At 39.9% G+C, this 22,010-nt stretch overlaps 3 protein-coding genes across 3 annotated transcripts in view; 1 reads left to right on the forward strand and 2 right to left on the reverse strand.

Moving 5' to 3' along the window:
* gng3 (guanine nucleotide binding protein (G protein), gamma 3) overlaps positions 1-4,203 on the forward strand; it is a 6,315-nt gene extending 2,112 nt beyond the window's left edge. Inside the window, exon 3 of the mRNA XM_037688044.1 lies at positions 3,073-4,203. Coding sequence (XP_037543972.1) covers positions 3,073-3,201 — 129 coding nt within the window. The 3' untranslated portion in view covers positions 3,202-4,203. The remainder of the gene's footprint in view (positions 1-3,072) is intronic.
* Positions 4,204-4,483: 280 nt separating this feature from the next.
* Positions 4,484-6,788, reverse strand: banf1 (BAF nuclear assembly factor 1). Its single transcript, XM_037688043.1, has 3 exons — positions 6,683-6,788; positions 5,846-5,992; positions 4,484-5,600 (listed from the first exon to the last, which is right to left on the reverse strand). The coding sequence occupies exons 2-3, from the start codon at positions 5,969-5,971 to the stop codon at positions 5,454-5,456; spliced, it is 273 nt and encodes a 90-aa protein (XP_037543971.1). The 5' UTR covers positions 5,972-5,992; positions 6,683-6,788; the 3' UTR covers positions 4,484-5,453.
* An 8,441-nt stretch (positions 6,789-15,229) lies between these two features.
* prdx5 (peroxiredoxin 5) lies at positions 15,230-17,957 on the reverse strand. The gene is made up of 6 exons (XM_037687465.1): positions 17,791-17,957; positions 16,482-16,616; positions 16,276-16,407; positions 15,769-15,807; positions 15,619-15,683; positions 15,230-15,501 (listed from the first exon to the last, which is right to left on the reverse strand). The coding sequence occupies exons 1-6, from the start codon at positions 17,887-17,889 to the stop codon at positions 15,396-15,398; spliced, it is 576 nt and encodes a 191-aa protein (XP_037543393.1). The 5' UTR covers positions 17,890-17,957; the 3' UTR covers positions 15,230-15,395.
* Positions 17,958-22,010: the final 4,053 nt, after the last annotated feature.

Here is a 22,010-nt window from a genome sequence, read left to right on the forward strand (position 1 = left end):
TGAATGGATGGATGGATACTTGAATGGATGCTTGGATGGATGCTTGAATGGATGCTTGGATGGATGGATGTTTGGATGGATACTTGAATGGATGCTTGGATGAAAAGATGCTTGGATGAATGAATGTTTGTATGGATGTTGAATGGATGCTTGGATGGATGGATGATTGGATGGATGATTGGATGGATGGTTGCATGGATGGATGGATGGATGGATGGATGGATGGATGCTTGGATTAATGGATGGATGGATGAATGAATGCTTGGATGGATGCTTGATGCTTCTTGTTGACTTTGACCTCTCTAAGGGATTTTAAACATTTTGTTAAGTTCATGGCAAAACCCAACACAGACATGTTCCTGTGTTTAGTGTTTTACATCACTTTATAGCTGTTTTTGTTTCGCTTTTATGTAGTTTTTACATAATTTTTTTTTACATTTTATTTTACATGTTTTTATGATTGACTGTTGTTGTTTGTACCTCATCTTTGTTCTTTGTTTAAATCAAGTCTCTCTTGTAAATGAGTCCTCGTGGCTCCATGAGACTAACCTGTATAAATAACGGTTGAATGAATCTTGATAGTATAACAAAATTAATGTTAAAGCTTCCTGTTGCTATTTACACAAATAACCACAAAATTCTATGAAAGTAAGCTTGAAATGCAAAACTTGTGATGTAAAGGTTTATAAAACTGAAATTCAGGAACTGCACTCAAATTTTGGAGCTTGGAGTTGTTTAAAGTGCCTGCAGCCTTTAGCTGGTTGGACCTAAACTGTCTAAAGGCCGTCTATTAAAACTAAAGAAGTGTCAGTCTGTGTCATTCATATTCGATCAGAAACCTTACAACTTCCACATTAAAGTTTGATTTTAGACGAGAACACATTTACTTTGAAGGAAACATCTTTATGTGGACATAATTTGAACTACACGAGCATTCGGTGTACAAACTCAGCGATGTGTGTATAATGGTCAACATGGAGCTTTTCATTACTGTTATGACGACATAATGTGTGCAATGACACGGATACACCTCAGACGGAAATAAACCGATGAGTACATTTTCTGTCAAAAGACACAGAGGGCGGATAAAAGACAAACCTCGGAGAGCAAACTCAAGGAGATGCCTTGAAAGCATATTCAGACCACTTAAACCTGTACACATTTTGATGCGTATTATATTCAAAGTATTTTACAGGAACTTTAGGTACTGGAACGACACAGAGCTGTGCGTAGCTGTGAAGGAAATGATGCAGTTTTGAACGTTTTATACAAATAAAGATGTGTTTGATTTCAGTAGCTTTTGAAACAGAATCACATCTCTCAGTATAAATACACCTGTTCTGTGAAGGCCTATCAACCAGCATCATGAAGACCAAGGAACACACTGGACAGGTCAGGGATGAATATGAGGAGTTTTAAGCTGGATTAGGTTATAAAGCAGCACATCAGACAGAACACTGCTCAGGCCATCATCCAAAAATGGAAAGTTTGGAGCAACTGAAAAAACATGGCCGTCCACCTAAACCAGGAGTCTGCTACCTTTACGGTCAAAAGAGTCATTTCTGCCCCTTCGCTCATTGAAAAAAGCGTGTAATGAGCCAACTGGTGGTCCATGGGCCACATCATGTTTGTTAGAGAGGGGCTTTTCTGGCCAGTGCAGGTGACATATATAACTAAAAATAATGAATTTTAACATTTATTGATAATTTCACAGCGGCACGGCGCAGTTGGTAGAACTGTTGCCTCTCAGTGAGAAGATCACCAGTTCAAATCCCAGTCCAGGACCTTTCTGGGTGGATTTTGCATGTTCTCTCCGTGCATGTGTGGGTTTTCTCCAGGTACCCCAGTTTCCTCCCACAGACTAAAAACATGCATGTTAGGCTGATTGGTAACTCTAAATTGTCCCTAGGTGTGAGTGAGACAGTGAATGGTTGTTTGTCTCGTTTGTCTCTGTGATGGACTGGAGACCTGTCCATGGTGTACCTGTCCATGGTCTACCCCACCTCTCACACAGTGATAGCTGGATATGGGTACCAGTGATCCAGACAGGAGGAAGTGTGTAAAGATAATGGACAGATATTTTATTTTTCTAAATCTTATTATCAAACTCACTCGCCGTATTTCTTCCAAAGAACTTGTCCTAAAAATATTTCTAAGAACGTCTGGTGGATTTGAGAGAAAGATCCTCTGTAAGGCTGGAAGTTGGATGAATTAGCTAAATCGAATCATCAAACTTCATGCTCTATAATCCAGGTAAAAACTCCCAACAGAGTTAAGTCACGTACTCTGGACGGTTTCTTTTATTGTTGAGACGTTTCATCCTTCAACCATTGAGTGTGCTGCTAGTGGGACTGAGTTAGTTGTGGCTCCTCGAACTGACGAAGTCCTTTGGATGAAGAACAAAAGGTTTCAACAACAAAAAGCCGTTTGAAGCAGATGGCCACTTGTCCTGAGCTGGTTCTGCTAAATTCCTTTTGAGGGAGTTTTTCCTTTCCACTGTCACCTTCATGCTTGCTCAAGATGAGAGTTCTGTGATGGAGTTAAACTGAAAGCAGTCTGCTGCTCAGATAAATAATGTTCAATTATTATTTTTATGTTTCTGTTCAGTGCCCTGAGACGACTTCTGTTGTGACTTGGTGCCATACAGTATAAATAAACTAAACTGAATTGGAAAAAGAAACCGTTGTTACTTAACGTTGTTAAATCTAACCGTGTTTCGCTCCTTGTGGTCACGTCAGAAAATTGACGAAACAAGAAAATACTGCTAAAACTAGCTGTTTTCTGCTGTGGTCATAAAACAACTATTAAATTACATTTCATGTTAGTTTTGGTCAAAGCTTCAAAGAACCACATGTGGGCCCGGAGAGCCCCACGGTAAAACTAGAGACCCTCAGATGGGACAAACGGTCCACAAACCATTAGTCGTGGATTCCACAAACCTAGTCTTTAGAGGGAAAGAAGAATGTCAGAATTGTTGTAACGTGACAAAATGTGGAAAAGTTTCCATTTTCAAGTCTCTGTAAGAGAAACAAATGTTCAAAGATTGTAAATCAAATGGTTGTCCCCCTGCAGGTTTCAAAGGCTGCTGCTGACCTGATGGCGTACTGCGACGCACACGCCTGCGACGACCCCCTCATCACCCCCGTGCCCACCTCAGAAAACCCGTTCAGGGAGAAGAAATTCTTCTGCGCTCTGCTTTGAAACCAATCAGGGATTGCTGTGATTGAAAAGTACATGCATGTACGGTGTGTACATGTACTTCCAACCTAAATAAGACGTTAAATGTACTATAGTATCGTCGCATCAAAAAGCTGCCAAGTTACAGCACAGAATCCAATACGACATGTCTTCAGCTAAATTAAAAAAAATAACTATGAGCTTCAAAGATCTAAGAAAGAAGAATTTAATATAATTAGATTTTTTTTAATAGATCAATAAAATGTTGGAAATATTATAGTAAACTTTGAGGGGACTTAAAAAACAACATATTTCATGCTCAAACTACAAGTAACTACCAAAACACCACGTTAGACCTCCAGCAGTCATTTGTTACATAAAGGCTGGTTAAATGGACTTAAACTGATTTATTTCTAATTCTAAATCCTAGTTACTAGTTACACACTCATGTTTTGGCAGTTACTTGTATAAGAACAGCTGTTTAAAAGTACAAATTTAGCAGGTTTTGTGAAGATTTTAGCTAATTTCTATACCGTTGCTAGTGTGGATGTGTGTATGCATAGGTGCTACTGTGAAACTTAAGCAACAAATACGAGCGTTTGATCGCTTGTGAATTCAATATTTTATAGTTTAATAGCACACGGACCCCCTAAACCAACACATAGGGGTCAGGGACGTTTGATGTAGAATCTAAGCCATTGCAGCAAAATCAGCTAAAGTAGTGCAGCGCGTGTATTTTTTATGGTTTAGGACACAGAATACAGCTGTGTCCATATATGTTTACAGATAACTTTAGATTTAAGAGGTTCTCCAGTGACATATGTTCCCTTCCTGTTGAGGAATTAGCATTTTTAAGTATTTACAGCTAAAAAGGCTTGTTCTGTTAATCATATCCAAAGAGATTAGAAACTAATCCTGGCGTTGTTGGGACGTGATCCATCATGAACACCCCGTTCTGGGCCATTTTACAAAAGCTGTGTACCCTGCAAATAGAAAAGCTGATGGAAATAAAACAATCAAAGATCATCTGTTTCCTTTTATTTGATTAAAAAGTGAACATGAAAGAAATCCAAGAATAAGCCCCAATGTGACACATCCCTTTTGTTTTATTATAATAAACAATATAAAAGCTGAATCTGGTCTTCACAGATCTATCAGTGTTTCGACAATTACGTGTTTGTGCGAGGACATGCGCTACAGTGGGTTTTATTGTTAAATGTTTGCACCTGCATGCATTAAGGCATCTAAAGTTTCCAAGCAGAGGACTTCAAGCTATGCGGTTTAAAAAAAAAAAAAAAAAAAGATTTTTATGTCAGGTATCACAGCATTTTATTATTAAATTATATTTGGGTTTGTTGCATTAGCATCTTTATTTATGCACATCCCCTCTCTCAGATCCAAACAAAGTGAAAGCAGATCAGACTGGTTTCTTTTTAGCAAGACCAAAAGTTAAAACAGCAGCTTCTGTACACACATCTGTAAAACATTTCTGCAGCATCAGTCAAGATTTAGTACTCGTTTCAAATATGTCTGCTACATTTTCACTTCAGCCTGCTTTTCTGAGAAATCAAACTGCGATGTGTTTTTTTTTTATTAGCTTAAATCACATCAGTCAGAAAATAGAGCAAGCAAACTGGAGTTAAACGTGTGCACAGGTACTGAATCTTCACGTATGTGAATGATGAACAAAGAGAAAGAGGTGTTGAATTTACTAATCAAAATCTCATACAGGTGAGATTGTTTACAGACGGAACAAGCACTGATGAGCTTAAAACGTGTATTTTAATCAACTTGACAAATTAAAATCAGAATCAGGCAGTGAAGAGGACGATCCGAGTCACCTGGATCATTCTGAAACCGAGCAGCTGATCTGGAAACAGTCCAGTTTCAGCTCAACACACGCTCGTTCCAGAAAACATTTGTACTTTAGCATGTGTAATAACATTAGACTACAATACTTTCTCCGCAGCGTACAGGCATGCTAATGTGCAGACCTGTGACGTGACTTACTGTAACCTGCATGGTGAGGCAAAGTTAACATTTCCAACTTCTAAAATGGGTTTAAATGCCTCCATAAAAAGGGCTATTGACTGTGAACAAACATTTCTGAATTACTAAACTTGAACATCATAAGGGTGTATAGGTCATTTTAACAAATTATATAGTGTATACAGTGCTTCAGTGTACATGTGTTGCAGCTGAACAGACTCAAGATTGCTCAAGAGGTAATGTACATTTTGAACATCAGAAGTAGAAAAAGGATTGAAATCTGTGGTTTATAGGAAGGCGTCGCACCATTCTTTCAGACAGCCGTAGCAGTCACCTTGCTGTTTGACATTTGCACCACATGTGTCTTTGATCCAATCTCGGAAAAGCTCCTCGTCTTTCTTCAAAACTAGAAACTGCCCGAGGACAACGTACGCCTGCAGAGGTAGAAAAATCACAAGTGCGATGCATTTAAATTTCCGCCTTCAAGCAGCGGAACTTGAAAAACAGCTCAGGGGAGTATTACATGACGGCTCCACTACAAGTAAAGGCAGGGGCAGAAGATGTGGCAGTCAAAAGGACGGAGTAAAATTATCACGACTGAAGACACAAAGTAAGTTAACCTACAGTACAAACTGTTCTATTGAACCGTAAATTGTTTAAAAAAAATTACTCTAGTCACCTTGTCAAAACCCTTATCCTCCAGCCTTTTCCCAAGGACGTCTCCGATCCCTGCAAGAGCATTTACAGGTTTCTCCCCCATGGGCTCAGCCACAAAGTCTTTATGTTTTTGGGATGTAGATGACATGACTGCCACAGGAGTGCTGATCTGAAACAGAGAATTAAAAAAAAGGAAAAATACATGTTTATGTCATCTGTAATGCACTGGCGTTTAAAAGATATGATCACATTAGTGCAAAAAGTAATTAAACCATCAGTAATTTGCCTGAAAGCGTTTGGTTTGTCCTCTACAAGCTGTTTGTTTCCAGGCCAAATTACTTTGAGCACACGATGCAAATATAGAAACATGCCCGATATACTTCCTGGTTGTTTGCTATGCCTCGCCTGTAAGTTCAGGATAATTGTTTTCTGATATCATCCTGAAACCCTTTCCTATAAACGCCGATGTGTTTGAGCCAAATGAAGCTCTGCAGAGTTCAGTCCCACTGTTGAAATGCGCGCGCAACACGTCAGCGCTAGCTGCTTTAGCATAACAAACTACTGCTCATTAACACCAGATTACCGCCAGAAACGGCCTTTACGTCTCTGTCTACTGTTAGCAGGAGGGTGCTGCTTACTGTGTTAAAACACCCCGTGGTCTCTTCATCTATAAACATACGCAGTGTTTGAAAAGAGCGCTATCGAGACATGTAGCTCAAAATTCCGGCGCCTTTAGCATTCAAGTCATAGCGCCAACTTTACTTAAATTTACTGCGTTTTTTAACACTCGATGCTGCGTTTCTCCTGAATTACGTTAAAGCTTGTTACGGACACAAAATAAGGCTGCGTTTGAACGAACCTCGGCACGACCAGGATAAATAACTCGTAGAAAAGAGAGCTGACTCTGCCTATATATGGTTTCCGTTTCTAGATGAACACCGGCGCCCACAATGCAAAGCGAACGCGTATCCACGTTACTGGTGACGTCAGTACGTCTCATATGGTTTGTTTCTTCCCTGAACGTTGACTCACAGGAAATGCTGGTGAAGATTCTCAGTCATCCAGGACATGATGAATTCAAAAAGCGTTCAATACAAAAACAACTGGACTTTATTTGTAACAGAAGACGTTTCGCTCCTCATCCGAGGAGCTTTCTCAATTCAAAGAGAATTGAAATTCTCTTTGAAATTCTCTCCTCCAATTCAATTCAAAAATACTTTAATCCCAAAGGGAAATTATTTATAGCACCAAGATTAGTGACAGTATTTAAAGACATAATTGAGAGGGGCACAATGCCAGAAAGTATGCAATCAGCAGTAATTTCTCTGATAGAGTAAAAAGGCAGGAATCCCCAGCAGTGTGGAAACTATTTCCCAGCGTCTCGAATAAATGAAGATGCTAAAAAAATAGCCAAGTTATCCTGATGCATGCTCAATAATCCAGGTAGAAAAATCTAACAAGGTTAAATCAGGTCATCTGGACGGATTCTTCTTTACTGAAAAATTTCGTCTTTTATCCAAAAGACTTCATCAGTCTGATGAAGACTGAATTCTATCACAGGTTCAGCAGATATGTTCGAAGTTTACTTCGTTTAACTTAAGCAAGAAACAGCCCTGAACTTGTGGTTGTTGTTTTTTTGGACGCTGAGAAAGCGTTTGATAAGTGGAGTGATAATATTTGTTCAGGATGCTGTAAGGCAGGGGTGCCCAAAGTGGGGCCCGCAGGCCAAGATGCCCCGCCAAGCTGTCCTCTTTACTTTATTAAAATTTCCTTTGAAGAATCAATGTGTTTACACTCAGTCATTCCAAGTTTAATGTTAGACAGCTGGAGTGACTTATTTGTGCATTATTTTTTTATTTCAATTATTTATATTTTATTTTGACAGATTTCATACTGTCTCTCTGCAGTTTCTTGCTGCTGAATAACATTTCCTTTGACAAAGCTGAGCATCATGGAGGTGCCCATCACACACCCTAAATTTTAACTCAGGATCTCTGAAAAACTAAAAAAACATCATTAGGATTTTGTAAAGAAACAGTTCTCAAACCTTAGATTCACCAAAAATATTGAATAAATGTTGAATAAATATGGAATAAACGACAACAGTCTCAAATGGGCCTGTAAAATCTATAATTTTTTTGCACGAGTCACACCACCTGTCAATCAGCCCAGAAGGCACGTCAGCGACTGACCAGTCAGCGACTGACCAGTCAGCGACTGACCAGTCAGCGACTGACCAGTCAGCGACTGACCAGTCAGCGACCTCAATGTGTTCTGAAGTGAACATCCCTTACCTGCAGAGCTGCAGCTTTACAGTCAGATTTCAATAATAACAGATTTGTTTTGTTTCATGTTAATCTACTATAAAAAAAAAAACCTTTGTAAAATACACCAAAATGCAGGAAATGGCATCTACTTTAATCAAAATTCTCTGGGGGAGGACACCCAGACCCCCTCCCCTACCACCAACACGGCCTATTCTTTAATGTTCTTTATACAGAATGGAAGGGTAAATAACTGTATAATAAATGAATGGATTTTACTTAAAGAATTATTTACATTTCATGTATTATATTATTGCATTTGGCCTGCAGCACTCTGATAGATTTTAAATTTGGCCCTTTCAGAGAAAAAGTTGGGGCACCCCTGCTGTAAGGTTTGGACTAGGTTCCTTGATTAAACGTCCTTAATGCCTCAGTGTTAACAAATGGAACAAATGGAAGGGTGTCCCCTCATTTCCTCCTTCACCAGGGTACAAGACTGGTATGCTGAAATTAGCATGACAGAGCAGTGACCTGATGAGTCTAGGTGGGGGTGGGGTGTTGCCTTGAAAGCCTCTATACATGTTGCTCTAGTTCCAATCCAAGCTCCTCAGGGCTGTGTCCTGAGCCCTTTAATATTTACCTTGGCATTGAAACCCTTAGCAGCTGCTATCAGAAAAACACAAATATCAAAGATATCCCTTTAGGTCCTCTCTTTGTTGATGCCTTCTCTCATATCTCAGGTTACAAAATAAATTGGGGAAAAGCAGAAGCAATGATCCTGTCAATAATATGCCATGACTGTGGCTGTCTTGAAGCAGGAGGGAACAATGACTTGCTTCAGGGAGTCTGTCAGCACAGAGGCGAGCTGGTCTGCACATTCCTGGAGTACTCTTCATGGTATGTTGTCAGGTCCTGCTGCTTTCCTGGTGTTTATGCTTTTCTGTAGTTTTGTGCCTCAAACAAAATATTTGTTGAGTTCGTTCAGGAACGCTATAGTATGGTCAGCCACCGTAGTACGGTACCGTCCTATTGTCATTGCAAGGCATTTTGTTGTCCTAGTATAGTTGGAGACTGTCTGGATGCCTCGCCACACGCTCCTGGTGTTGGCTGGGTGAATCAATCAATCAATCAATCAATTTTATTTATAAAGCACCCTTCATACTAAAAGCAGCTCAAAGTGCTGTACAGAATTATAAACAATAAACCCACAAAATAATTGCAAACAGCACACACAAAATAAAATAAAATTGTATGGAAAATGTATAGACTGAACAGAAATGAACCAGTTCAGGAAATACAGTTAAAAAGATGGGTCTTGAGCCTGCTCTTAAAAACAACAACATTTTCTGCGGCCCTCAGGTTCTCCGGCAGACTATTCCACAGACGGGGGCCATAGTACTGGAAAGAAGCCTCACCGTAAGTGTGAGTTCTGACTATTGGAACTGTTAGTAGTCCAGTGCCAGAGGACCTTAGTGTCCGCGGGGGTTCATAGAGTAATAGCAGCTCTGCAAGATAAGATGGTGCAAGACCATTGAGACATTTAAAAACCATTAAAAGAATCTTAAAATCAACCCTGAGACGCACAGGGAGCCAATGCAATGATTTTAAAACAGGTGCAATATGAGCCTGCCTTCTGGTCTTGGTTAACACACGAGCAGCAGAGTTTTGTAACAGCTGAAGGCTGGATACATTTTTCTTAGGGAGACCAGAAAGCAGTGCATTACAGTAGTCAAACGGCTAGAAATAAAAGCGTGCATCAAAGTCTCAGTATTAGTAAAAGAGAGAAGAGGGCGGACTCTGGCTATATTTTTTAGATGGTAAAATCCTGTTTTGACTATATGTTTGATATGTGGAATAAAAGTAAGCTCAGAGTCAAAAAGAACCCCAGGCTTATTACTTTTTTGGAAGGTTTTAAAGACAGAGATTGTAATTTCTGAATTGTATTTTCTTTTTGAACCTCCGGTCCAATGATTAAAACTTCTGTTTTGTCCTGGTTTAGCTGGAGAAAGTTCTGTGCCATCCAGGACTTTATGTCTGAAATGCAATTAAAAAGTGCAGTGATTGGCCGGGGGTCATCATGAGATAATGAGATGTATAGCTGTGTGTCATCAGCATAACTGTGGAAACTTATCCCATGGCTCCTGATGACTCCACCAAGCGGCAACATGTACAAATTAAAAAGTAGGGGGCCTGAAATAGAGCCTTGGGGGACGCCATAGTAGGCTTCATGGATCTGCGAGGTGCATGTATTGATTGATTGATTGATTGATTGATTTTTTTTTTTTATTGTCAATTCTGCATATGTACAGGACATACATAGAAATTGAAATTGCGTTACACTCCTACTCAAATTGCAGCAAACAACAACATTAGCAAAAATAAACTAACACAACTAGTTATATAAAAAAATATAAAAATATATAAAAGTGAACAGCAGCAGGACCTCTGATGCAACTGATGTATCCATACTTACCATAAAGGTTCTATCTGTGAGATAGGAGTTGAACCACAGAAGAACAGTACCAGAAAGACCGACCAGGTGTTTTAATCTATTTAGAAGAATTTGATGATCTACTGTATCATGGGAAAAGCTCTGCACGTTCATTGGCTGGGCAAGTTTTGCTTTCTTTATGGCACATGTAGGTTCTGGCTGTTAGCAGTGTGAGCACCAAACTTTGAATGTGGTGTTTCGTGCTTTCAGCAGGAGCCGCACCTCCCCCGTGGTTTTCAGTTGGCCCCGGCTGTGAAAGTTCTGCTGGTACTGACACCTTCCATGCACTTCTGGATGTAAGCAGTCACAGATGTTGCATACTCATTCACACAGAAGTTCTGATTAAGTGTTGCTGCTCTTTTGAACATGTCCCAGTCAGGTGCAACCAAAAGTCTTGAAGAGCTTCCATAGCCCCCTCTCATACCTGTTTGTCCCTGATTAGCATGGGCTGGTATGCTGAAATTAGCATGACAGAGCAGTGACCTGATGATCCTGGGTGGGGGTGGGGTGTTGCCTTGAAAGCTTCTTTGATGTTGCTGTAGTTCCAATCCAAGCTCCTCTTGTTGCAAAGCCTACAAACTGATGAAACTGAGGAAGAACTCAAAAAACGTTCAATACAAAAATGAGGAAGAACTGTTTTCAGGTTTGCATGGTTAAAGTCTTCAGCAACAATAAAAACTCCATCTGGTTGTGAACTTTGCAGGTCATTGATAGAATTGTAGTTTTCAGAGCATTCTTGGTATTGGCACTGGGGGAGGATGTACCCTGCTGTGATGCTAACAGAGGTGAACTCCCGCCTGCGTTAGAAACTCAACAGAGCAGTGGTTGGAGATGATATTAGCATTCATACACCAGTTATTGTGTGAATGTTTATGAAGCATTCACACTGTTGTGATCCGTTTTTCTTCCATATGATTTTTGGTATCTTTCTCGTTCCACAATTTTTGTGTTATTTCAACAAATCATATAACAAAACGTTCAGGACAGTCCTACTTTTGGTGCAACTTTAGCTTTTTCTGCCCCTTTTTTTTTCTTACAGAAAATGAATTGAGGTTATTTTACATTCTTCATATCTTTAGACATGTTTACAACCTTTACTGCTCCTTTCACATTTTGTTCTGGTTCAGCTTCTTTCAGCTTCCTTGTGCAAATTTAAAAAAAATTCCAGCTACTTTCAGCTGCTTTGTGCTCGTTTCAGGTTTTTTTCTGATAACTACATTTTTGTGCTTCTTCTAACTGTTAATTTCAGCTTGTTATGCTCCTTTCAGCTTATTTCTGCAGGTTTAAACTTTTTTCTATTTCAGCTAATATTTAGCTGTTTTATGCTAATTTTAGCTTTTTTCACATTTTTTGCTCCACTTCCTTCTGTGATTTAAGCTTTTCTGCTTTTTAGCTACTTTTCAGCTTTTTTTGTGTGCCAATTTCAGCTTTTTTCAGATAAATCCCACTTTTTGTGGTCATTTCTTCCTTCAGCCTAATTGGGCAAACGTGTTCTTTCTGCAATTTAAACTTGTCTACCTTTTCAACTTTAGCATCTTTAGCTAATTCCAGCTGTTTTCAGATAAAGTCAAGTTTTTCATGGTAATTTCTGATACTTTCAACCTAACATCGTATGTTAATTTAATCTTGTTACGCTCCTAGCTTCTATTTAGCTGTTATGCTTAAATTTAGCTTTTTCAGCTAATTCCACATTTTTACCTAATTTCAGCATTCCGCTTCCTTCTGGTAGTTTAAACTTCTGAGTTTTCTGCTTCTTTTTGCTGATTTCAGCTTTTTTAAGCTAATTTCCCAATTTTTGTGTTCATTTCTGCAAACGTAAACCTAATTCAGCAAATATACGTTTGTTCTGCTTTCTTCTGCTACTTTAGGCTTGCTCTTCCATTTCAGCATCTACAATTTCAGCAAGTCCTGCAATAAGCATTCACATTACATTTTCAAAGGAAATGCAATTTCTCTAGTTATTCATGTAGACGCATACACCGCCACCCCGAGTTTTTCCTATCAGCTCACGGTCTCTGTCCAGCTAGAATGTTGTTAGCCCCTTCAGGCTAACAGAATGGGATGGACGAGGTTAACCATGTTTTCAACAGTGCATTTTAATTACATACAAGCTCAACTGGATCCACATCGAGGGCAATGAAGACCAGATGAGCCTTCTTCCTCTCCAGAGAGGTAACAGTGTTCACACCTGCACGAAGGACAGGCCTTTTGGTGGGAATGTCTCCTTTCCCAGCAGCCTCTTGTCCTGCTTGATCTCTGGACTGTTCAGTTGAAAGTCTCTTGGACTTATGGGTAAATATAGGTTTGAAACAAATGCATGGTTTATTTGCATGCCTATCTGTTGGTAAACCATAAAAGTGCTTACAATTAATCTAAAAAAGTTAAATCTGGTCCTCTGGACATTAAAAAAAACAAAAAAAACAAAGCAAAACAATAAAAAATGTAGAAACGTTTCATCTCTCATCCAAGAGACTTCCTCAGTCTGAGGAGCTGTATTCAGCTCAGTCTCTTAAATAGCACCTTCTCAGAGTGGATCAACCAGTTTTGCTGCTGACAACCAAAACCAGCTGATCACATGCTCAAGAAGGACCATCAGCCTAACAATGGATCATTAGCACACTGATGGCTGTTTACTACTCACAGAGGGCTGAGTGAGACTAGCAATCACAGCATTGTAAGAGGGGGACAGTTGAACACGGAGGCCTCCACCCCTGTTTAATGATGGACGATTTCTTTTCACAAAGATGGCCTCCTTTACTCCTCTCTCAAACCATCGTTCCTCTCTGTCCAGGATGTGCACATCTTCATCCTTGAAAGAGTGACCGCTGGCCTGGAGATGAGTGTAGACCGCAGAGTCCTGGCCTGATGATGTTGATCTTCTGTGCTGGGCCATCCTTTTGGCCAGTGGCTGTTTAGTTTCCCCGATGTAAGACTGATCACAGCCCTCCTGACACTGAACAGCATACACAACATTACTCTGTTTGTGCCGGGGGACTGGATCTTTGGGATGAACCAGTCTTTGCCGTAATGTATTTTGGGGTTTAAAAGCCACTGGGACGTTATGTTTAGAAAATAAACGTCTCAGTTTCTCTGATACTCCCTCAACATATGGAATGACCACTGGTCTGGGTTCCTCCTTTTCACCTGTTGGCTGACTGGAGTCCTGTTTGGGTTTCTTCTCTGCTTTTAGGAAGGCCCAGTTAGGATATCCACATTGCTCTAGAGCCTGTTTTGTGTAGGATTTCTCCTTCTGCCTGGCTCCCGAGTTAGTGGGGATGCTGTCTGCTCTGTGATACAGAGTCCTGATGACTCCTAACTTGTGCTCCAAAGGGTGATGGGAGTCAAACTGCAAATACTGGTCTGTGTGGGTGGGTTTGCGGTACACCTCAGTTTGCAAATGTCCTCTATCAGAGACTGAGACCTCACAGTCCAAGAAAGCCAACCTGCCATTTTTTACATCTTCTCGTGTGAACTTGAAGTATTTATCCACAGAGTTGATGTGGTCAGTAAAATGTTGGACTTCCTGAGATTTGATTTTAACCCAGGTGTCGTCAACATACCTGAACCAATGACTTGGTGGTGACCCTAAAAAGGACGTCAAGGCTCTCTTTTCTACCTCCTCCATGTACAGGTTGGCAACAATAGGATAAACTGGAGACCCCATAGCACACCCATGTTTCTGCCTATAATATTGCTCCCCATATGTGAAGTAGGTTGATTGCAGGCAGTTTCAAAAGTTGACAGTTGTTCTGTGGAAAGCGTGGTCCTGCTGCTCAGAGTGGTGTCTGATTTTAATTTTAAACTGACCACCTCTACTGCATCAACAGGAATGCACGTAAAGAGTGATGTGACATCAAAAGAGACCATTGTTTCATCAGTCTCCATGATGACATCCCTCACCTTACCCACAAAGTCCATGGTGTTCTGTATGTGGTGTTCTGAGCTGCCAACTAAAGGGATGAGTACAGACGCCAGATATATGGAAACATTATAAGTGACAGAGTTAATCATGCTAACGATTGGTCTTAAAGGTACACCTTGTTTGTGGATTTTAGGTAAACCATACAGACTAGGTGTGGCCTCCCCTGGGTAGTCTGTGGTACAGAAAACGGTCAATAGCCTTGTCCTGCTCAAAACATTTTCAGGCAATCAACTTCTTAGCCACTTCCTGGATCTCTTTTCAGAGGTTAAGTCACTAAGGAGTGTCATAACTTTCTCATGATAGTCTTTCTGGTTCAAAATCACTGTGCACCTTCCTGTCTGCTGGGAGAATGATGATGTTTTTGTTCTTGCTAAGAGTGGTGAGTGCATCCCTCTCCTCTACCGATGTTGGAAGACAAAACATTTCTAGTTTCTGGTTTTGCCATGTTTTGTTTTTTGAATGTCCAGAGGACCAGACTTATTAACCTTTTTAGATTTTTCTACCTGGATTATTGAGCATGCATCAGGATGCTTACAATTAAATTAAAAATGTAGTTTTATCAGTTTTCTTCTTGCCTCCAGGCAGATGTGCTGCGTGGAATCTGAAAATAGTTTTAATATGTTCTTGCCATTTTTTGTTACTGTATGGTTGAATATTAATTTAAAACAAAGGGAAAAGAGCAATAGAGTTGAGTAATCAATTTTATTCAAATTTCTAAACAGTACACAAAGATAGAATACTCAGAAAAGTTTAGTCATAACTGTGCGTATTAATAATCTTCCAGCCGTCACTAGCATCCACGTCTGGGAAGAGTGACCAAGCTGGAGGGAGGTATTATGGTAACGTTCACATTAACTCAGGGTGAGGTAATTGGGTCAGTAAGCTCAGAGTAAGCCTACAGCTCAGACAGAATGTTGGGAGCGAGACTGCAGGTCAGCCCGCTGCCATCAGGCTCCACGTAGAGCTTCTTCACAACGCCGTCTTCCACCAACATTGCATACCTGAAAACAATAAACAGGATTTGGAATCACCATTTTTACTCAAAATAAATGAAAAACAGCTGTACAGCGTAATAGAAGTCTAAAATCCATGCGACATATGGCAAAACAAACTTTTACCTCTTTGAGCGCTTGTTGCCCAGTTTCTGCACAACCTGATCAGTGTCGAGCAGAAGGTCAACTGCCTAATGAGCAGGAACAAAAAGACAAATGAGAACCCAATCACAAGACTTGAAAGTGAACCGAAACAAAGCAGACATTCGTTTTTACCTTCGTAAAGGCTCCTGTGGGGTCGGCCAGCATTCGAACCTGGAGAATAAAGCAGTGAAAGGATCAACCTTTTCAATCTTAAAAACCATGTAAATATATCACGTCTCTAAGAATGTTTCTGTGTAATCAGTCCACCCTCCCATTTTTCAATAACGTCAGTTAAAGTCAGAGTCAGAGTTTCTTTATTGTCATTCGCACCTCATGTGGTACATGTGGTGGAGCGAAATTATGTACACGGGGTCCCAGTTACATCCGACAATAAAATGTATAAGAAAAACAGTAATAACATCTAAGATATGAACTAAGAAAAACATCAACTAAATATACACTAAGCACTCATAACATAAAACATTGAACATCAGCACAAACATGAACATGAGTCTGTGAGCAGATGTGCACGCATGAACACATCAACATTGAAACAGATCAGCAGCAACATGATATGGTTTTTCACAGTGATTATTCTAGTTAAATGGAAGTTTCTAGAGTTTCTACTGCGGTCTATACCTTGCCATCGGCTCCATGCTCCTTTCCCCATGCAGCCATGACGAACGCATCATTGACAGAAATGCACGCAATCTCCTCGATACCTTTGCTCCTCAAGTCTTCAGCTTTCTGCACAAAGCCTGGCAGGTGAGTCTGAAAGAAAAAACAATACAAGGTCATCTTTTTACAATAATCGTGCACAGGACATTTTAAGAGTGTGGCTTCACCTTGGAGCAGCCAGGAGTGAAAGCTCCAGGGACAGCAAACAGAAGTCCCTTTTTGCCCTTAAAAAACTGATCCATGGCCACCTTGTTTCCTGGCTCGCCCTCCTGCACCTCCACTGCAGGAAGAGATTCACCGATCTGAAAATGATTGTGGAGAGAAAAAAAGAAAAAATCATGACTTAGTTTTTAATATAATGCATGCACTTGGGTTATTCCAAGTGTTGTTACTGTAATGAATATCAAAATGCCAGCAGAGCAACTCAGAATTTACCATTTCTATTATTCAAATTATTTTTTAATGGGATACAATCATCTGTTCAGCCATTTGTAAATCAATATTACTTAAACATCACCGGTACTGTGTAAATTAAGAACATGCAACTCCAGAGACTTCACTGTTCACCACCCTGTTAACAAACTAATGTTTGTAAAGCTTAAACATTTCAATAACTTTCCACAAATGATGCATACCGGCCTTGAATGCACTGGACTAAAAACTGGAAGAAAAAAAAATAAATAAAAAACAACAACAACAACAACAACAACAACAACAACAACAACAACAACAACAACAACAACAACAACAACAACAACAACAACCCATAAAAACAGCTGCCTTTTTTAATGAAGCTTGGAAAATCTTTGTATATTGATGTAACAAAGTTAAGTAGTCTGGACGGATGCAAAAAGTAAAAATTGTTGATAAGGATACTTTGCATATTGAATTTTAGTTGCAAAAGGATTTCTAAAAAATGGCCACTAGAGGGCGACAAACCCACCAGATTTAGACTGAAATGACCAGATTCCTAAATTTGCATGAAAAAGACGGACACGTGACGCATGTTTACCTTGTTTACTCCCTTAAATGAAAAACAAACAAAAAACACCGCACTTTTTAGACAATTATAAATATTAATATAGTTAAAACAAACTTTTAACGTTACACCGAAAAGCAGAAATATAAAAGCACTTACGTCTTGTTAAAAAAAAAAAACAACTTACGTTGCATTTTGATTGTGCGTACGAAAAGATAAATGTAAAAGCTGTTTAAAATAAGCTAAATGATTCTGAACATCAAAGATTCACACTATTAGAGCAGATATTGTAAAATCGTTTCATGCACAAAACACTTAGTCGAGTTGTGTCTGAAGGAAAGTTACGTACACTTAAAAAGCTGCGCACTTTTTATTGTCACATAACGGACCTCGTGGCGACGGATTAAACTGGAATAGTTAGCAGCGAGCTAATGCAGTTGACTTTACACTCATCTTTGCCTAAACTAGAAGAAATGGCTAACTTAAAGGTTAGTTACCTGAATTGGCATTTTGGTGACTGGAGAGTAGTGAAGCTGCCTTCTGATGCTCTGAACGACTCGGGTGGTTCTGAGGAGAGAGGCCGCGATGAAACTCATTTTATAGCTTGCTCAACCGGAAGCTAGCTCTGTTAGCAGAGTTATGTCTTTCAACATCTGGGGGAGTGTACTATGTCAGTGGTACACACACAACGTGTGTACGTTCAGACCGGACTGTCACAGTTAGCTTTATTAGCTATAGCTGCGGCTGAATGTCGTATTTTGGGGTGTTTGCTAGTACTTAATTTAGCTTACAGACAGGCTGGTTAAATCTTTATAAACTGCGCCATTTGCTAACAAAACGCCTCTTATTAACACTGTAATTTTACAGAAATCTCCCCCCAATGCACACAGTTACATTTGTATTCCTCTAAATAAGACGGGTAGTTCAGTTCTGTTTAGTTAAATAGATTTCATAAGAGTACTACTAAGTGTCAGTGTTGCAATGCATTGTGGTCTAGATATATTCAAACGTATTTCCGGTTATTGTTTGCCGTAGACGAACATCCGGGTATTAATCACGTGAACACATTTTTTTAAGGAGGCTGGTCTGGGAGGAAACTTGAGGAAAAAAAAGATTAGTATTATTTTTTTTTAAACAAGTCTCTTAACAAAGTATAAATGCAGTTATTATCAATATATATTAGAACAAATGCCAGGCGGATTATTTAAGTAAATATTTTAAATAAAGTGCACAAATCAAATGTTTTCATAGCATTTTTGTTATTGGTCTGAGATGTTTACACTGTTCATGGAGTGACTAAACTTCGATTTGTGTATGTGGTATTTCCCATTAGATTTATGATTCTGTTTTTTGCTTTTGCTATCATGGAGTCCAAACAGTACATGGTCCAACCTAAACAGAAATCAGTTAGTCTTGGTTTGGACATACCGGATAACTTCTGTCCAGGAGGTGGCAGCAGTGTGAAAGAGCCAGAACAGATGTTTCATATTTCAGGCTCAGACTCACATATACAGAACAGTTCACACATCTTTCTTAAAATGTAACATGTACTGCTTATCAGAGTAATATCTATGGATTGATTTATATGAGACCTCTCTCACTTTGTTTATAAAGAAGTATCTATAAGGCAAGTTTCACACACTGACCCAGTTCAGAGACCATTTATAATACCAGCCCAGTATTGAACCACATAGGGGGTAGTAGTAATAACTGTGTGAACTAATGACCTAAAATAGTGATTAATATTTCTGGATTTGACATGAAAACATATATGACACACACTCCCTGTGGCTCAATCAGGCTAACCTGTATAAATAAAGGTTGAATGAATGATTGTCCCATTCTTCTTTGCAGGACATCTCAAGCTCCATCATGTTAGATGGGAGACATCTGTGCAGCCATTTTCAGATATCTCCAGAGATGTTCAATCAGATTCAAGTCCTGAGTCCTGGCCACTCCAGGACCTTCACAGAGTGGTTCTGAAGACACTACTTTGAGATCTTGACCATGAGCTTTGAGTCGTTGTCTTGCTGAAAAATGAGCCGTCGCTCCAGTCTGAGGTCAAAGTGCTCTGGAGCAGGTTTTCATCCAGGATGTCTCTGTACATTGCTGCATTCATCTTTCCCTCTATCCTGACTAGTCTGCCAGTTTCAGATGGTATTGTCCTGGTGATGAGCAGTGCCTGGTTTCCTCCAAACATGGCACCTGGCATTCACACCAAAGAGTTCAATCTTTGTCTCATCAGACCAGAGAATTTAGTTTCTCGTGGTCTGAGAGTCCTTCACGTGTCTTTATTAAAGAGTGGCTTTTGTCTGGCCACTCTCCCATACAGGCCTGGTTGTAGGCCTGTATTCTGCTGCAGAGATGGTTGTCCTTCTGGAAAGTTCTCCTCTCTCCACAGAGGAACGATGGAGCTCTGACAGAGTGACCAGAGTATGTAATCTCAGAGCATGTAATTTCAGAGTGAGAGATTACATAAATTAGACAGTGACTGTTCAAATTAGTGTGAATCGACAATCTTCGATTTGTCTCATCTTAAACAGCAGGATGCTGAATATATTGAATATTAACACTTAATGAAAAGCTTTACAACTGTGTTATTAGAAAATAAGTCTTACGTGGACTCTTTTGTACAAGTGTACGCATCTTTGTTGGGGAACACCATTGTTGAGATGTGCTGTAGGAGTGACAGGTGGAGGTGGGAGTGCATCAAGGATCGGCTCTGAGTCTTGGTGAAGGACCGACCAACAGATGAGGTCAGACAGGAATCCCTGTGGACTATGATGTTTGCAGATGACATTGTGATCTGTGGTAAGAACAGGTAACAGGTGGAAGAGAACTTGGAGAGGTGGAGGTATGCACTTGAAAGAAGAGGAATGAACGTCAGCCGTAGTAAGACAGAGTACATGTGTGAATGAGAGGGAGGCTGGTGGAACAGTGAGACTACAAGGAGCAGAGGTCACAAAGGTGCAGGACTTCAAGTACTTGGGGTCCACTGTCCAGGAACACGAGGAGTGTGATAAAGAGATGAAGAAGAGAGTCCAGGCAGGATGGAGTGGATGAAGAAAAGATTCAGGAGTGATTTGTGACAAAAGGGTGTCAGCAAAGGTCGAAGGAAAAGTTTACAAGACAGTGGTGAGACCAGCTATGTTGTATGGTCTGGAGACAGAGACATGGACAAAAAGACAGGAAGAACTGGACGTGGTAGAAATGAAGATGTTGAGGTTCTTCTTAGGAGTAACAAGGATGGATAAGATTAGGAACGAGATCATCAGAGGTACAGCACAGGTTGAACAACTGGGAGATAAAGTTAGAGAGACCAGACTGAGATGGTTTGGACATGTCCAGAGGAGGGACAGTGGTTTGGACATGTCCAGAGGAGGGACAGTGGGTATATTGGTAGAAGGATGTTAGAAATGCAGCTGCCAGAAAAAAAGACAAAGAGGAGCTATATGGATGCAGTTAAAGAAGACATGGAGGTAGTTGGAGTGAGATGGAGGAGGATGATTCACTGGAGACACTGAAGAGGGAAAAGATGAAAGAAAACAGATGTTTAAAAAAGTAAATAAGATTTTTGAATAAAACGTTGTTTGAAAAAAGTAGTTATTTAGTAGCACATTCAAAACTATAAGTAGTCAGGGTCATAGAAAAGCTTTATGAAACATTTGTTTCATTGAGCACCTTAAATGTCTCACATTAACTCCCTTTTAAGAACTAATGTTTACGTCTACTTCTCATGCTCAGCTGCATGTGAGGGTCGCAGTGAAGAAATTAGCTGCGTGTTGTGTAACCATGCTGTGTTGAATCATAATGAGCTGTGTGTTGAAACAACTTTGCAGATGCAGATTAACCTCGCGGCTGATAGGGAGCGGACAGTACGTGTGTGCAGAAATAGATAAGCCAGCATCTCCAACTGGAACCATTAAGAAGGAACATCAGGCGCTTGTCTTCCCACTCCCGCCTGAAAACAATGAAACCGTCCTTGTGGTCTTTGAACGTATAAAACTACAGGCTGTGACTTGCTCCTCCCTGCGAGAACTTATTAAAACTGATCCACTCAACTGGAGAAGTGTCTCCATTTGTGTGTATTTTCCCAGCAGTCATTGATGAAAACGTTGAACGGTATGTGCACAATGATCAGAAAGCTGTGAGCAGCAGCGTTCACACGCACAAACATCCATAAAAAGATGAGTCCGTCGACATTTGGTGGTGGTGTGTCCATTTATTACACAACACAAAGCACCTACAGAATCCACCCCCTGTAGCATCAGACAGCGGAAGACCTCACTTTTTTCCTTTCACAGTGAGTTTAATGTGAACATGTTTAGACAAGGACGGCAAAGTTTCATCTATAAAAAAAAACAAAAAAAAAAAACGCCTACACAGAAATACACAGCCAGCATCACACACAAAAATAAAGCAGTGTCAAACAAACAACAGTTAATTGAGTAAAAAATAGAATTTAATCATTTAAATACTCTTCAAAATACAAACATTGATTTGAATCTCTAAATAAGATAACATTAAGTAGTTTTTTTTTAATCGTTGTAACTGGCAATGTTAAATGTACACTGTGGCTATACAAGGAAATGTGTGAGGTTTGGTAACTTGTATTGCTCATTTATATTAATGTGCACATTTAGTAATACAAATGACGGAACAGCGACACAGCGGGGCCCAAAAACAACATGTAGGACAACGTAGAGCTTACATTTGA

The sequence above is a fragment of the Nematolebias whitei genome, chromosome 14 (assembly GCF_014905685.2).
Source record: "Nematolebias whitei isolate Nwh7 chromosome 14, NemWhi1, whole genome shotgun sequence".
NCBI lineage: Eukaryota > Metazoa > Chordata > Actinopteri > Cyprinodontiformes > Rivulidae > Nematolebias > Nematolebias whitei.

Excerpts from the sequence above, each read along its gene's own strand:
- banf1 (XM_037688043.1), bottom strand. The coding sequence starts at position 5,971 with ATGTCATCTACATCCCAAAAACATAAAGACTTTGTGGCTGAGCCCATG. Across the intron at positions 5,601-5,845 it reads AGGATAAGGGTTTTGACAAG|GCGTACGTTGTCCTCGGGCA; the intron begins GTGACTAGAGTA and ends CTACCTCTGCAG.
- prdx5 (XM_037687465.1), bottom strand. The coding sequence starts at position 17,889 with ATGAGTTTCATCGCGGCCTCTCTCCTCAGAACCACCCGAGTCGTTCAG. Across the intron at positions 16,408-16,481 it reads TCACTCCTGGCTGCTCCAAG|ACTCACCTGCCAGGCTTTGT; the intron begins GTGAAGCCACAC and ends TTTTTCTTTCAG. Across the intron at positions 15,684-15,768 it reads CCACAGGAGCCTTTACGAAG|GCAGTTGACCTTCTGCTCGA; the intron begins GTAAAAACGAAT and ends CCTGCTCATTAG.